General features: G+C 47.2%; 1 protein-coding gene across 3 annotated transcripts; it reads left to right on the forward strand.

Moving 5' to 3' along the window:
* Positions 1-628: 628 nt before the first annotated feature.
* Positions 629-10,722, forward strand: Ccna1 (cyclin A1). Of its 3 annotated transcripts, none has more exons than XM_059265130.1 (9): positions 629-1,164; positions 1,943-2,128; positions 5,386-5,632; positions 5,809-5,933; positions 6,460-6,611; positions 7,793-7,997; positions 8,946-9,059; positions 10,186-10,319; positions 10,585-10,722. In XM_059265130.1, exons 2-9 carry the CDS (start codon positions 1,964-1,966, stop codon positions 10,634-10,636), a joined length of 1,194 nt encoding a protein of 397 aa, XP_059121113.1. In that variant the 5' UTR covers positions 629-1,164; positions 1,943-1,963; the 3' UTR covers positions 10,637-10,722. The 3 variants fall into 3 exon arrangements, with proteins under 3 accessions (XP_059121113.1, XP_059121111.1, XP_059121112.1); XM_059265128.1 differs by having other exon boundaries at positions 799-1,164; positions 6,460-6,683; XM_059265129.1 differs by lacking the exon at positions 629-1,164 and adding an exon at positions 1,437-1,563 and having other exon boundaries at positions 6,460-6,683.
* The last annotated feature ends 5,308 nt before the right edge of the window (positions 10,723-16,030 follow it).

A 16,030-nucleotide genomic window follows, 5' to 3' on the forward strand; every position in this document is an offset into this window, starting at 1 on the left:
GAAAAAAGAATGTTTGCACTTCTGCATCCAGTGAGGATTGCTGGAATCCTTCGCAAAGTCGTCTTCACTTGAGTCCACACTTTTCCTGGGATCTTCTGCTTTGGTTGAGACAGTTCACATCCGCTAACCCTTTCTCTGGTGAACACATCAATTACTACGTTTAGGCAGGCTGATGACCTTTGCTTAAAGTTTGAATGGCCTTTGGGTCTGCTTTGAAAGTTCAGGGGCGGATTTTTGTTTTTAAGCAAAAGCAGGAACAGGATGTATATGTATACACGCACACATACACATATCTTGATATATGTTTATATCCTGTGCACACGTAGGTGTGTGTATACATTCATTATTGTTCAAATAAAGCTAACCAATTATGTAACTCAGTTTGTTGATTGCCTGTCGTCTCTGTGGGTGGGTTTCCAAGATTCAAGAACTGCCTTGATGCTTAGACCCCTCTTTCTGGCTGTGGCCCCACCCCCACCCCCAGTCCTGGGACTTTCCCTTCACACGTGGCCAGGTCACTGGCCCAATGACCCCAGCTCAGAATCTGTCCTTGTGCCCCCTCAATACCCAAGCCCCAGCACCTCTCCGCGTTCCTTCCTCTTCCCGGTGCCACCGGGTGCCCATGGGGAAGATCTCTCCCGGGTACCTGGGGCACCGGGAGTTACCCTATAGCCCCCAATCTCTCCCAGCTCTCCTTGCCACACTCGGGGCCCCTGGTCATCCTGATGGGTAGAGATGTGGCCCAGTCCACAGCCGCCCAGGGTCCGGAGCCCCCGGGGCAGGCGCCTTGGAGAAGGAGGTGAGGGAGGGGAGCGAGCCGCGCCCTCGGGCCGACCTGGAGGGCGCCGCGGCCGCAGCCCGAGGGCCCCGCGTCGCTCTCCCGAGCCAGGGTTCTCGGGAGCAGGCCGCGCAGGAGACGTTGGCGGGAGGGGTTCGTAGCTGTTGGGGGAACCGGCTCCTGGGGAACAGTCCTTTCCAGGGTGGCCACCGTGGGCAGGCCGCCGTCCGCCCTCCCTGCGGACGCCGGCCAGAGGGGCGCGAGTGGCGACGTGCAGCGCGGTGCGCCCGGCACGCCCAGCTTTGCGGCTCAGGAGCCCGGGGCTGCGCGGTTAACCGCGCCGGGTAGCGCCCCGGGGGACCGAGCATCAGCCGGCGGCGCTGCAGGTGAGCGGTCGCCAGGGCGATGAGGACCTAGGCGCACGCCCGTCGCGGTTGGCATGGAAGCCGCTGGGAGGGGCCCGGGCTGGTCTCTGATTGGCTGATTCAACAGACGCGGCTGGGTCGAAAGTGCTCAGTGGCGAGCACCGCAGCCTTAGCCGCTGGAGCCGGCGCCCCTGGAATCTCTCCGCTCCGGGTCCCCTCCCTCCGCGCCAGGCCCCGCCCGCCCCGCCCCGACCTGGATGCGCTTGCTTATCCACTCGGACGGAGAAGAACCTGAGAATCAGGGCCGGCTGGGGTTCCCAAGCAGGTTTGGGGGCCTTCCTCTAGTGAGAGAAGCACCCGCTTGTCACTTGGGAAGGAGAATCACTTGTTCGCAGCCAGAGATCCTGGATTTAGTCCGAGGTCAGGGAAGGTGGGGAGAAAGACTTAGCTTCTCCCGTGCCATTTCCCCCGCCCCCCCCCCCCCCAACACACACACAAAATCAATGTGGGCTGAGAATCCCGACGTGGAGTTTGGGCAGGCTCTCTCTCCTCTGATTGCAACCTTCAGCCTGGGGGCAGATTGAAGCTTAGTCAACCATTGTTTGGTTCTGAGTTGGTTGCTCTGATGCCTGAGGCTGTCGCTTGCTCGGGAACACTGACCTTAAAGTTTGTTGGGAAACTGAGAAATTGGCGGTGACTCCGGGGCTCGGCATTCTTCCTTCCAGAGTTCTCTGCATTCTTGGGTTCCCAGGTTGAGAGGATTGACTAACTGTGTCTCCTTCTCTTTCCTGGATAACAGCAGGTTGTGGCTTGCTAGGGGATGCGTCGCCACAGTTCCAAGAGTGGAGTCGTTCTGCCTCCGGTGGGCCAAGGTCCTGAGGCTTGCCAGATGCTCACTCGAGCTCAGCTCGGCCAGGATCCCCCACAGAGAACCGTACTAGGGGTGTTGACTGAAAATGAGCAGTACAGGAGGACCTGTGGCCAGGTAATGACCCAGGAGCACAAGGAAAGATGCTGTGGAGAAGGCCTGCCCGTGGCAGTGTGCGTGTATGAGTGTGTGTGTGTCCCCAATATCAAGGAAATAAGTCTTAGGGATTCTTTGGGTTAAGCATATGTTAAGTGACTTAAGGGCTATTCAGAAAGGAGATGCGGTTACACCAGACTGCAGTACTGGAGAGCATCTGGGCAGGAAAGGTGTACAGTATGAGCCAGGCCACCAGAAATCAATCAAGGAGAGCTGGTGCTGTGTTCAATGGAGACGGTGTATGTACCAGGATACACTAGTTTACCTTATAATAGACAGGTTGCATCCAGAGCAGACATCTCTACCACTACAGACAACAGGCACTGAGATGCTACTTATCTGTTGTCAACTGACTGTAGCGTCTGCCACTGAAGACCAAACAAATTCAGACACTTAAATGTAGAGGAGATCTCGATTTGAACCTGCCACAGTGAATTTTGAGATAAAAAACAAGCCTGTTATTAGAATAAACCCTCATAAGGATGCCTCAGTTCTGTATTACAAGTCTGTGGAACCCAATGGTCACAAGAGTCTAGTCCAGCAGGTGGGTGGGTTAGAGATGTTTCTGCCCCTCCCACAGGTTACTAGAGGCTCATCCAGAGACCCCTCATCTGCTGCCTCTTCAAGCTCTCTGCTCTTTAGTAGGATTGGATCCGTTGATGGCGAGGATCTCCCACATGAGCCCTTTAATGCTCTGGGTCAAGCTGAGTGAAAACAGTTTTAACAGAACTTGCTTAGGCATGTTCACTTCTGTAGACTTACAGTCTGAGACCTGAATTTATGAATTGGAAGTGGTGTCTACACTTGACATTCACACTCAGCTCTTGTGCCCCCTGGAGTCACTGCTTGGTGCCTCCTCTACACTCTACTCCCCTACACCGTCCTTAGAAACCCACCTCCTGCCTTTTGTTTGTTTGTTGTTTTTTGTTTGCATTTTATTTTAAAATAATTTAATTCCCTTATTACTCCCTTATTACTATATATACATGTGTTCATGTATGATGTGTGTCTGTGAGCATGCATGCTACAGCATTCATCTGGAGGTTGGAGGATAAGTTTGGACACTCCTTCTCTCCTTCGGGGCTTGAACTCAGGTCACTGGGCTTGGTAGCAAGTGTCTTTACCCCTGGAGCCATCTTGTTGCCTAATCTTCCATAGCTTCTGCTCCTTCAGAATAAGGAATAAGATGACTGTATCCTGCTTTCCCAAAAGAATGCCACAGCCAGAACTTCACTCTCTCTTCCCACTCCAGGCAGTAGGGGAAGTCTAGCCCAAGCTGGCTTTGACCTGTTACGTAGCTCTAAATGACCTCAAATTCAGGACCCTCCTTCCTCATTCTCCCTGGGACTACAATTACATGTTTGCTCATTTTGGGCCAGTAGCTAGAATCCTTCCTACTCCCCTGTGCCCTTCTCATCCTGTTCTGTGACTTATGTGTCCCAGCTCTTGAACCTGTATGCAGTATCTCCTGGCTTTCAAGGTATCTCTCCATAACTCTTCTCTTTCTCCAATTTCTCTTTCCTCTGGATCAAACCCAGACATGTACAGCTGTGTGGTGATCGCTTCCTATCTTCAAACACATTCAGCCGCACAGCTAGTTCTGTGCCGCTACTGTCCCAGTTACAGCAAGATTTCTTGGAAACGATCTCAGCAGTATGAACATTCCACCAAGGTGACAGTGTGGGATGACACCTTCTTTGTGGTATTCCTTGTGTCTAGAAGAGTGATGGGTCTGGCCAGGCAAGCCTAGTGGGTTTGTTGACTGGATGCTTCTGTTTCGGGGGTCTTCTCTCACTTGGTTTTTTTCTTCCTTGATATATTGACACCTTTCACATAAGTAGCCATTCTTCCTTCTTTGAAATAATTTCTTCTTGCTCAGCTTGGAACAGTGCTCTTTCTAGATGTGTTATGCTACATATCGCCTTTCCTCAGTCTCTTGTCGGTGGCACACACACACACACACACACACACACACACACACACACACACATACACACAGTGTCTGACATTTAGAAGATGCCTAGAAAATGCCTAGTTGAGGAGTAGCATATACACAAATACACACACACACACACACACACATACAATTATCACACACAAAGACAGAGAGAGAATGCACCTGACATCTAGGAGAAGCCTAGCAAATGCCTATTTAAGGACTCTCTCTCTCTCTCTCTCTCTCTCTCTCTCTCTCTCTCTCTCTCTCTCTCTCTCTCTCACACACACACACACACACACACACACACACAGCAGAACTCAAACCCAGCAGTAACATGAGTCATAGCTGTTGTACCTTGTCTCTTGATATTTTTTCCCTAACATTTTATTAGAAATTGTTTTTCCTTACTAAATGTAAGTTTAACTTGTTCAATGGAAAGTAAATTCGTGGAGGGTGTGACCTATGACCTGGGAAGTGCTATCCAACAATAAGTACCAAGATTAAGTACAAGCAAAATGTTCACAGTTGATGGTGTCAGCATCTGCAGACCTAGAAATCTAGTTCCTAGGCCCGCCCTGGCTTCTACGCCCGGACTCCCTTTAGGCCACTGGTTACGAGGGTTCACTATGACAGGGCCACCATTGTTCCTGTTGTTCTCACTGTAAGAATTAAAAAAAAGAAATGATTTGAGAAAATACCCCAAGAGTAATGATGTTGCTATACAAAAATATTTTCATACCGTTTACGAGCATTTTGTAGCACAGAGTTCTAAAGTCACAATGGTTTTCCTGAATAACTGGGCAGGAAATGGAAGCTTATTGGCACCTGCAATGCAAAGCTGGGTGTTGAAGCAGAGGGCTAGAGAGACGAAATAACTGAGGACCAAGGGTGATGCTGAGTTCCTGTGAAATAGTGTAATGTTCTAAATGTAAAGGGCACTTTGCAACTGTCCTCTGTAATATTATAACGAATCAGATTTTTAGGTGTGTGATAGCTCTTCTTGTTTTATAGTCATGAATTCTCTTTAACACACATGTAAGGAGATGGTGAATTTTAAACAAAACTTTTCCCATTGGACAAATGTAAACAAAATGAGAAGGGAAGTCATATTTTCAGAGATTCGGTGTTTGGGATTAGATGGCCAGCTTAGCTATTTCTACTTAGAATTTACTCTCACTTTCCCAAGCTACTGGTTTGAGTGACATGGCTCATATTGTTCACAGTGGATGGTGACCAACAAGAGATGTAACTGGTTTTTTGTTTTTGTTTTGTTTTTAAGGAGATCACAACAATCAGATGTTTTTCTGGATCAGAAAATGTCTTCCCTGGGGCTGGAAAGAAAGTGCTCCCTGACCATGGGGTCAACGAGCCAGCCAAGCATGGATTTGATATCTACATGGATGAGCCCGAACAGGGCGACCGAGACAGCTGCCCAGCGAGAGAGGGGATAGTATTTGAGGATGTGTACGAAGTAGACACAAGCATGCTCAAGTCAGACCTCCACTTCCTGCTGGATTTCAACACAGGTAATCATACTCGGGCTGCCGGTGCCCTGTGCTCACAGCCCTCTGCCGTGTCCCAGCAGAGAGTAGCTGGCGACAGAGAAACGAAGTAATGGCAGCGTTCCCAGCTTCCTGTGCGGGTAAGTGGCTATGATAAGGCTTAAATGAAATTACTTACGTGACCACGTCGCACTCTGCAGTTTCTCCAATGCTGGTCGACTCCAATGCCCATGCCCAGTCAGAGGAAGCGACAGATTTTGGCTCAGATGTGATTAATGTAACGGAATATGCTGAAGAGATTCACCGTTACCTGCGAGAAGCTGAAGTGAGTTTCCCAAACTTGAGTTCAGTCTCTAGACACTAAGCTTTGTCTTCATATTGCAAGCTCTTGGCCATGGCCACTAGCAAACGGCACCATTGTGAGATCTTTAAAAAATAAGAAATCTATAAAAGAAAAGAAAGGAAGGAAGAAGCAACAGAGTTTGAGCCCAAGTACTTAGGCTAAGGGACGTGCAACCTGATGTCATAATGCCGAGTATCAAATACATACATGTTCTCTATGTGGTTTAAAGTATCTGTGTTAAGTACACAGGAATCACACACGTAATATTTTCCCTCCTGTTTTATATCATTATATTATTTCCTCATGCTTTGTGTCATACATGACAAAACCAGACCTCATATTTCCTTCTTGTGTGATAAAGATAAGATTTTTTTTTTTTTTTTTTTGGCCTGGGAATCAGAGTCCTCCTGGTCTCGGTTCCTGCAATTTCTTTACAAAATAGGAATACTCGGGAGTGGTGTCTTTGCTAGTGCAACCGTTTGAAGAACCACACTCTTTCCTCCACCAGGTAAGACACAGACCCAAGGCTCACTACATGAGGAAGCAGCCGGACATCACGGAGGGCATGCGCGCCATCCTGGTGGACTGGCTGGTGGAGGTCGGGGAAGAGTATAAACTTCGCACAGAGACCCTGTACTTGGCTGTCAACTTCCTGGACAGGTTTCTTTCCTGCATGTCTGTTCTGAGAGGGAAATTGCAGCTTGTCGGGACAGCAGCTATTCTCCTGGCTTCGTAAGCGCTCTCTCAGCTTGTGAAATGCCACCCGTTGAAACACTTTATCCCCCTCCATTTATTGAAGGAATGTAACGAAACACTTTATCCCCCTCCACTTATTGAAGGAATGTAACACTTGCAACAAAAATGATTCGTACTCTTTGGATAAGAGACCACAATCTTTGCCGATTAACTGAGGGAATGAGTCTTGCCCCCAGCTTACTCTTCAGTTAGGATGTTAGAAATGTGTAGAAAGGGGTTCACTATCATGATTGACATCAGCTAGGACTCAAGATCTAACTTGGCTGTTGTGCACTGTCGTCTCTTGGCTGAATTTTAGTACAAGTGAAAATCTGTTTGGGGAGGTTTGGGTTCCGTAAGCACTGTGGTACTGATCTGGCAAGCAGCACTGAGTAACACAGCTCGTGCATTTCGTTCAGTGGGTGAGTGGTTTACCTGGTTCCTGTCCCTGTCAGTGACTCCTAACGACACCTCATTGAGTGGGGAAGGAGAGCTGGGTTGTGGCTAAACAGGCTTAAGTGATCCGTGGTTTCCACTCTTCTGACCTCTCTCGGATGTCTTAGTTGTTAATGTGTTAAAAAAACAAAACAAAGCACAGGCTCTCATTTCCCTTAAAGAAAGCAGAACAAATGCAGAAGGAAAGAAAGAGAATAATGAAATTATATCGTTATTTTTCTCTTGGCTCTTCAGCATGATTTGCTAATTAATGAAGTTGAATATGATCTTCAAACAAACAAGCAAACCCAGAGCTATGGGATTTTTTTTCTGTTGTTGAGTTTAATACTAACATTCTTTATCACAAAGTGACTCAATATTTATTCAATCAACAGGGATCCACCAGCTGAAGTTTCTGTCCTTTAGACATACTCTGTTTCCCAGGCCCCAACCCGCCAGGACTCCCAGCAGTTAGCATAACATGTTCTTTTAATACTCTCTTTCTTGGGCTGAGAAAAAGTTCCCATTATGTTTATAGCCCCACACAGCTCTGTGACAGTTCTGTGGCAATGGGAGTATAAAGTTCAGGAGCCTGCAAAGCCATCCAAGAGAACAGGAACTAGCACTGTGTGCTCCCAACTTTCTCTCTGGTAATTCTTTACTTTCCCCAGGAAATACGAAGAGATATACCCACCCGACGTGGACGAGTTTGTCTACATCACCGACGACACGTACACAAAGCGACAGCTCCTGAGGATGGAGCATCTGCTACTGAAGGTTCTAGCATTTGATTTGACTGTTCCCACCACCAACCAGTTCCTCCTTCAGTACTTAAGGCGGCAAGGAGTGTGCATCAGAACCGAGAACCTGGCCAAGGTATGCCACGGGACTTCCAGGAACATCTGGTGCTGAGGAGGTTAAACAGCCACCTCTCTTGGCCGTCCTCCGCTTCTGCCTCCCAGCTTTCCACCTCCGTAGAGATGAAAAGCAATTAACTTAAAAACATGATACCTGTTCCCAAGACATTACTGCTGACTTTTGGCAGGCCACATTCACCCAACTCTCCCAAGTACTGAAGATATTCAAGCTTGGTAACTGCTCCCTTGAGTAATACAGACCGTAGGCAAGCAGTGTCTTAATTTGGGAGCCAAGTGAATGTGGCTGAGTTTTGTTTGAATCTTATTCTAACTTATTAAGTACTGAAGCACTGTGGAGTCTGCAGCCTTTTTGACTTAGAGACAGGTAGTTGAAATTAACAACATTCTGGTTTGGCCAAGGAGCTTGCCAATCACTTGGCACAGGATATCTGTGATACACGGTGCTATGCAAAGAGTAGTAAGGATGACCACATGGATTCCCCGGCATTCCTCTTCCGACATGTCTTTCCCAATGGCATGGCTGGAGCTTGAGAACTCTATCAGCTTTCCTAATAATTACTAGCTTTAATATGCAGTGTCTTTGTCTTCTGACTGACGGCTCTTCCTAATCTAGATGCAAGGTTAACACTCCCTTATCTGACCACCATAAAGCCTGATCTCCTAGCATAAGAAAAGAAAACTAACCTATCATTTATGCCATGTGGATGAGCCAGAGGAGTGGAACATCACCAGCACACAAACGTTAATCTGTGGAAGGGCAGTCAGAGCAAGTACTAAGCTAGAAAATGGGCCCGGCTTGGGTTCTGGGCTCATCACTAGGTTCTGGTGGAATGTAAATAAGGCACCCATTGATGACTCTGGCGATTCCAGGTTTACTGACAATTTTAGTCAGATTTGACCTTGCTCAAATTCCTGGCTCCACTGACTTTCTCTCTCTTGTGCTTAGTATGTTGCAGAACTGAGCCTTCTCGAAGCTGATCCATTCTTGAAATATCTTCCTTCCTTGGTAGCTGCAGCAGCTTACTGTCTGGCAAACTATATTGTGAACAGGCACTTCTGGGTAATGTTCTTTCTTCCTCCCAGGTGGGATAAATTCACGCCTCATACAGAATCTCTTCAGTGTCTTTCAAGGTTCAGAATGGGCACCCCTCTTACAAAGACAAGTTAGTTTCGTGATAGCTAGTTGCCAAGACAACAGACCACAGACCACGGCTTGTTTCTGAGTATTCCAGACCAGTTGTCATGGCTTTGACTCCATGGCTTTGCTCTGTGGGAAGCAGAGAAAGCATACCATCAAGGAGATGTCAAGAAAGGCCTGGAATTCTCTGCCCACCAATATGCACAGAGGGCCCTCAAGGGTTTAGCCATTGGCCATATCAATCAAAAGTTGATCCTAGACAGTTGAGGTGGTGCACACTTATAATACCAAGCACCTTTGAAATGGAGGCAGGAGGATTGTGAGTTCAAGGGCCACACAGGGAGAAAATCTCAATAAAATAAACATTATGAGCATTCATCTTCTATAACAAAAAACTCCAAGTTCTTAGTAAGGACTGCCTGCTAGAAGCTCTCAGAGAACATGGCTGTTAGTACTTCTCACCTCAGAAGGTGGCGAGATCTGAAACAGACCCCTACATTTTTATTCTGAAGTCTCTCTGGAGTGCTAAAAGAAGTGAGGTATCTACTTTTATTTCATATGCTACTAAATAAATATTTTAAAAATGTAATTGTGTGTGAGAGAGAGAGAGGGGGCAGGGAGGGAAGGAGATGAGAGAGAGAGAGAGAGAGAGAGAGAGAGAGAGAGAGAGAGAGAGAGAGAGGGAGGGAGGGAGAGGAGGTCAGGGAGAACTTTCAGGAGGTCAGTCAGGAGCTCTCCTCCCTACAAGGGTCATCTTTTGACTAGGAATCTCTCATATTCTATGTCAATTACGTAAGGACCAGTGGAAGTCCCACCCACGAAGGAACAAAAGTGATCCTCTCCACACTGAGGGTTGCAGCTACAGACCGGAGCAAACTTGACTGTTTTTGTTACTAGTCTAAGGTTTCTAAAGAGGTTATAGACCCTCTTAGATCCATGAACACACTCAGAGAGGCCTCAATTCCCTTCACTTCCTCATCAGTCATGTTCAGGTTTCTAACCTCTCATAAAGTTACATGGAACAGAATTTTCCTTTTGTTTCAACTAGCCAGAAACCCTCGTCGCGTTTACGGGCTACTCCTTAAGTGAAATTGTGCCTTGCCTGAGTGAGCTGCATAAAGCATGCCTCAGTATACCCCATCGACCTCAGCAAGCCATCAGGGAGAAGTACAAGACTTCAAAGTAAGTTGTTGCCCCCCTCCCCTGGCTTTCTGGGCTGTTGTGGAGTCAGGACTAAAAATAGAATAAATTCTATCCTCCATTAGGCTGGAAAACGAGATTGCTAAATCAAGAAAAGGAATTTAGGAAGGGTCTAGGTTCACAATGTGCCAGCATTTGGCAGTGAGAGTTAGCTGGCCTCCTTCTGACCCCGAGGACTACTGGAGGCTTTCCGTAGCCTGACCGGCATCCTGGGCTCTGGGCTGACCATGCCATGCTCTCCTTGCAGGTACCTGCACGTGTCCCTCATGGAACCGCCCGTAGTTCTTCCTCTGCAGTGAGCGGCGGAGCTGAAGTACCGCCAGGACACAAGAGCCACATCAGCAGGCTTGCTCTCTCTGAGTCGTTACAGGTTTCCACAGTTTGGGTCAACTAATGTCAGTTGTAGACGACATCTTGAACGTGTAAATGTTAGGTTCTCTTAGACTTTAGTAGTTTGTAATTTATATAGACATAGACAAGCATTTTAAAAGAATAAACGACTTGCTGTATAGCCATGTGTTAGGCCTGTTTACTAGTTGGCATTGCTGACTGGACTCTCAGGTGTGAGTTGTACATGTGTATGTCGTGGCTGTTTCCACATTTTTCCAAGCTTGCTGTATAAGCATCACATGCTTCCATGATTAAGTGCTTTGAGGCAGCCAAGCCTTTCTTGGCCCATGAGGCTCTCTGTAGACAGCTGAAAGGAAGAAGAGAAGAGCCAGCTGAGATGGACCGATGATGGGTCCCAAGTTGCTGCTGTATGTCCTAGCTTCCCTCTACCATAGGGCAGCAGACATCCAAGAATCTCCTGGGTTCAAGTATCTTTTGGGGGCGGCACAATACATGATCCATTCTCACCCGGGATATCATGCCCTTCCGTGAAGGACTGCCATCATGCCTTCTCATCTTGGATTCTGGTAAGCACCAGGCATGAATTTCAAACATAGATGATACTTTGGGAGATAGAAAAGGCAAACTTCAGCACCAAATGGCACTTTTGGATAATGATTCCAACACCTCTATATTTCCCTCAGGAGAAATCCATCCTAAACTTTGCTGGGGGGGGGCAGATGAGGATGAAAGTGAATGAATTTTGCCAGCTGGCTCCCTTACTTTCCTGTTTTATTCCATCTGGGCTCTAGCCTCTTACCGGCTGCTGCCCACATTTGGACACACCCAGAGTGTGCTTTCCTGACCTCAGTCTAACCAGGTTGACAGTCAAGGATAACTATTGCACTTGCGTTACTGATACTGCACAGTTCCCAGAGGCTGTTTCTCAGGACTACACAGGTGAGATTCGAGACTGGGGAAGAGAAAGGGAGACAAAGGATCAGTCTTTCTCCCTGAGACAGGGAAAAAACGGAAAATGAATGGTCTCAAGGTTGTGTGGAGCTCGCTAGAGACTGAATGAACTTTCAAATTGGTGCCTTAGACCAGTGGGTTTGGGGGCACACATGAGTCTTCTGGACTGTGTGCCCCTGCTCTGAGGAGAAGCCTGTCTCTGGGCCATCTCCAGGGCTCACTCCAGAAGGTACTATAGGTGAAATACAGGAATAATATGCTTTTTAGATACTATTTATAGAGGAAAAATTAGGTTCAGAGAGATTTTGGAAAAAAAATGAGAGTTCATGAAATTCACCACAAATTCTACAGATTTTTAAGCACTAGTGAAATTTTATATCCAAAAATATGGCCACAAAATGAACCAAACACATTAAATACATATATAAAACTGTCCAAGAATAAAAACGCCACATCAGGCATTTTGTGAAGGCTTTTTAGGTGTCTACAAGCCACTGAAAGGGGCAGTCACTCCCAAGGTGTCACCCTTTCAAGTTTCGATGGGGAAAACATGTCCTAAAGCATTTTGATATTTAGGACACAGTCTCAGAGGCAGGACCTGCACCAGAATTAAGGTCTCTGTACCAAGGGCCCGCTGATCTCGTTGCCTAGTTTTGACGTGGCTGTTCTCTCTTCTCTGTGGGTAGACGCTGAATTTCCCAGACACCTGACAACGTGACCAGCACATTGCCCTTCTCTGTGGGGCAGTGGGCGATGTCAATGGCAGCTGATTCTGACTTTTGCTGTGTCTGTCCCTTTCAAGATTTATAACTCGAGGTACTCCTCCAGGGACTGTTTCTTTCAACTCTACCTGTTTGCCCTTCTGGCCGCTTCCGGCCAGACTCCCTGTAGTGGGTATGTCCTGAGCTGGAGCTGGACATAGTAACCCTGAGGCACCATGTAGATCCAAGCGCAGCAGATTTTCTTTACTGGCACATTCTTGCTTTAGGATGCTTTGCTTCAAGTAGAAGGGTTCTTGCAGAAATAGGGCATTCACTTTGAATCATTCTGCAAAGGATATTTTTTTTTCTAAATATGGACACAAAATCCATATTTTAACTGTAGGCCACGAAGCCACACTGCAGGACACAGAGGTCTGAAGACATACCCTTACTCTTTGCTGTCAGCAGTTTATACACACCACATTTCTATTCCTGCACACACACCCACTGATTGCAAAGAATGGGTCCTCGGCTCTAACTTCCTTTTCTTATTTCTCTGTCCTCTACCCGAAATACTTTATTTAAAAATAGCAGGAGAGCTGTCACCTGTGTGCCTCCTACCCAGCTTGTGTGTGAGCAGCAGTTATCTGCAAACCTCTCCTGTTATACCAGACTTTTTATTTATTGAGTTCCGTGTTGATGAGGTCCTTGCATGGATTGTCTTCATACAAAGGAAACCACAATACATCTTTAAAGTTGAATGCCTACTGATGGTCACTCTTACTGTTCAGTAACTTTGGTGGGAATTATTTTGAAACAAATGGAGTCAAATAATAAAATCTTATGATTGTGTATAATCATATGAGCATAGAGCACAGTTCTACGGTTGACAAATGTATGATTTTTCTGTTCTCATGAATTTTCTTTATGCTTTCATCTATCCAACACTGACCACTATTTGCAGCCTAGGAGACTGCTCTGGGAAGGGCTGAGGGTGTGGCAATGATGTCTCTGTCTGCCTCTCCAGGCTTTCTGGTCTGTCATTTCAGACAGACACACACTTACTTAAGGAAGTTGGCATGACCTCCTGGAAGAACGACAGGAGCCACATTTGTGTGGGCATTTATCAGGAGTTAAGTCCAAGATGGGATGGGTTACCCACATGGTTTCTCTTCTAGCACACTTCTGCTCTCCATGTGTTTTACATGAAACTACAGAATGCAAGTGCACATTCTTTGGCTGAAGCGTGCCCCAGCCAATGCCACCCACAGGCTTTCTGCTCCATGTGTCCTGACTGTGAGGCAGGGTACCAGGGGTACAGAGGCACTCCTTAGGACCTGGAGCTTGAGCCTATGTAGCATCTTGGCTCCAGGGAGAGCACAGTGTGTGAGATAACAGGTGTCTCCTAGGGTTTCTATTGCCGTGAAGAGACACCCCGACCAAGGCAACTCTTATAAAAGAAAGCATTTAATTGGGTCTGGCTTAGAGTTTCAGAGGTCAGTCCATTATCATCATGGTGAGGAGCATGGCAGCATGCAGGCAGACAGGGTGCTGGAGAAGTGGCTGAGAGTTCTACATCCTGATCTGTAGGCAGAGGGAGAAAGAAATTGGACCTGACTTGGGTTTTCAAAACCCCAAAGCCCACCCCCAGTGACACACTTCCTCCAACAAGGCCACACCTCCTAATCCTTCTAATTCTATCAAAGAGTTCCACTCCCTGGTGACTAAGCATTCAACTCTATGAGCCTATAGGGGCCGTTCTTATTCAAACCACCACAATAGGTCTCTAAGACTGGCTTTCATTCTGACAGTATTTTTTCTCTATCTTGAAGAGTATAAATGAACTTGGGCAGTGAGGGATAAATTTCAACTATGTATTTCATGAATGACTGCTAGGCTTGACAAGTGATTTTGAGAAACAGAATGGCCAGTGCTCAGCTAGCCAAATTAACGATAGAGAGAAGTCAGAGGGAAAAGCATACATGGAGGCCAGGGTAAGTGACCAAGAGGCCTTTGGAAACCGAGTCAAAACAGTCTATGGATAGAATGTCCCTCATGAATTAAACTTTTCCAAGGCAGGTAACTTAACCAGCTGCACCCATGGTTCCTGGCACTGGCCTGGGTAGGTGTTGGTGCAGGCTCACACTGCACTCATCTCCATAACTGTCTTCCATTGATTCTGCCTGGTCTCCGGCTAAACATGCCCATGGGTTGCTTATACCCATCAAATTGCTATTTATTATCTGCACCAAATTGTTTGCTAACTGATGGAAGAGAGAGCTACTCTACTGCTGTAAGCACAGCAGTTACCAGCTGCTTTGCCTGTGGTTTCATCCATGTTTAGTCCTCACATTGGCTGCAATTTTCTGAAATATCAAGCATAGCCTGTGGGAACAAGGAATTGCATCAATCATTCACATTCCTCCTTGTATTCAAAGATGAAGCTGGTCTTTCCTCCCCTGTTAGTAAGAAAATGGAGACAGAGGATACCAAAAACTCCATTCCCAGGAGGGAACCTTCTGTTGGACACACGTGTAACACATTGTCCCTGCCTCTGCGTCACGGAGGATGCCTTGTAATTGAATGGGTATTTGTAAGGTTACAGAGAACCTAAGTCTTAGAAGGCAGTGAGTCTGGACTTGACCACCAGGCCCAGATCCAGGCACTGGAGACAGTAGGTTGTACATTCACATTCAAGTCCAGAGTGGAAGGCTTTGTTCTGCAAAGACCAGCAGCAATACTGTCTTCAGGCACACTTTCCCCTCTGCAAGCAACTCAGGCCAGAGTTGGACACAAGAACAAAAGAGAAGTGCCCTCATGTGCTCCATGGCTGCCCAGGGTCAACCTAAACTGGAGATCACCTGTGAAAACATCTGGACTAGGTGCTGAGAGGAGGAAGAAGGCAGGATCTGAGCTCATCTAAACTCAGCCCTACTGGAAAGGATCTTATGTCCTTGGCTCAGTCTGCAAATGCAAAGAGAATAGCGTTCATTCAGCAGCTTGCAGAACTGAGTGTGCATGTCAAACTCCCACCGTCTCCCACTCCGCCACAGTGATAGCAACTCTCAGTAGCTGTTCCTTTTTAAATTTTTTTTATTATTAAGACATTTTCTATTCACTTTACATACCAACCACAGATCTCCCTCTCTTCCCTCTTCCCGCCCCCCAGTCTTTACCCCCAACCCATTCCCCATCCATGGGGAGTCAGCAGAGCCTGGCACACTTGGCTGAGGCAGGTCCAAGACCCTCCCCCCTGCACCAAGGCTGTGCAAGGTGTCATACCCTAGGCACTGGTCTCCAAAAAGTCTGCCCATGCACCAGGGACAGATCCCCATCCCTCTGCCTGGGGGCCCCCCAAAGAGTTCAAGCTAAACAACTATCTCCCATATCCAGAGGCCCTAGTCCAGTCCTATGGGGGCTCCACAGCTATTAGTCCACAGTTCATGGGTTTCCACTAGTGTGGCCAGTCATCTCTGCATGTTTTCCCATCATGATCTCGACGTTCCCTGCCCACAGAATCCCTCCTCTTTCTCATCGATTGGATTCCCGGAGCTCAGCCTGGCACCCAGCCATGGATCTTTGCATCTGCTTTCATCAGTCACTGGATAAAGGCTCTATGATAACAGTTAGGGTATTCACTAGTCCGATTACCAGAGTAGACCAGTCCAAGAACCCTCTCGACCATTGCCA

This window comes from Peromyscus eremicus, chromosome 6 (assembly GCF_949786415.1).
Source record: "Peromyscus eremicus chromosome 6, PerEre_H2_v1, whole genome shotgun sequence".
Lineage (NCBI taxonomy): Eukaryota > Metazoa > Chordata > Mammalia > Rodentia > Cricetidae > Peromyscus > Peromyscus eremicus.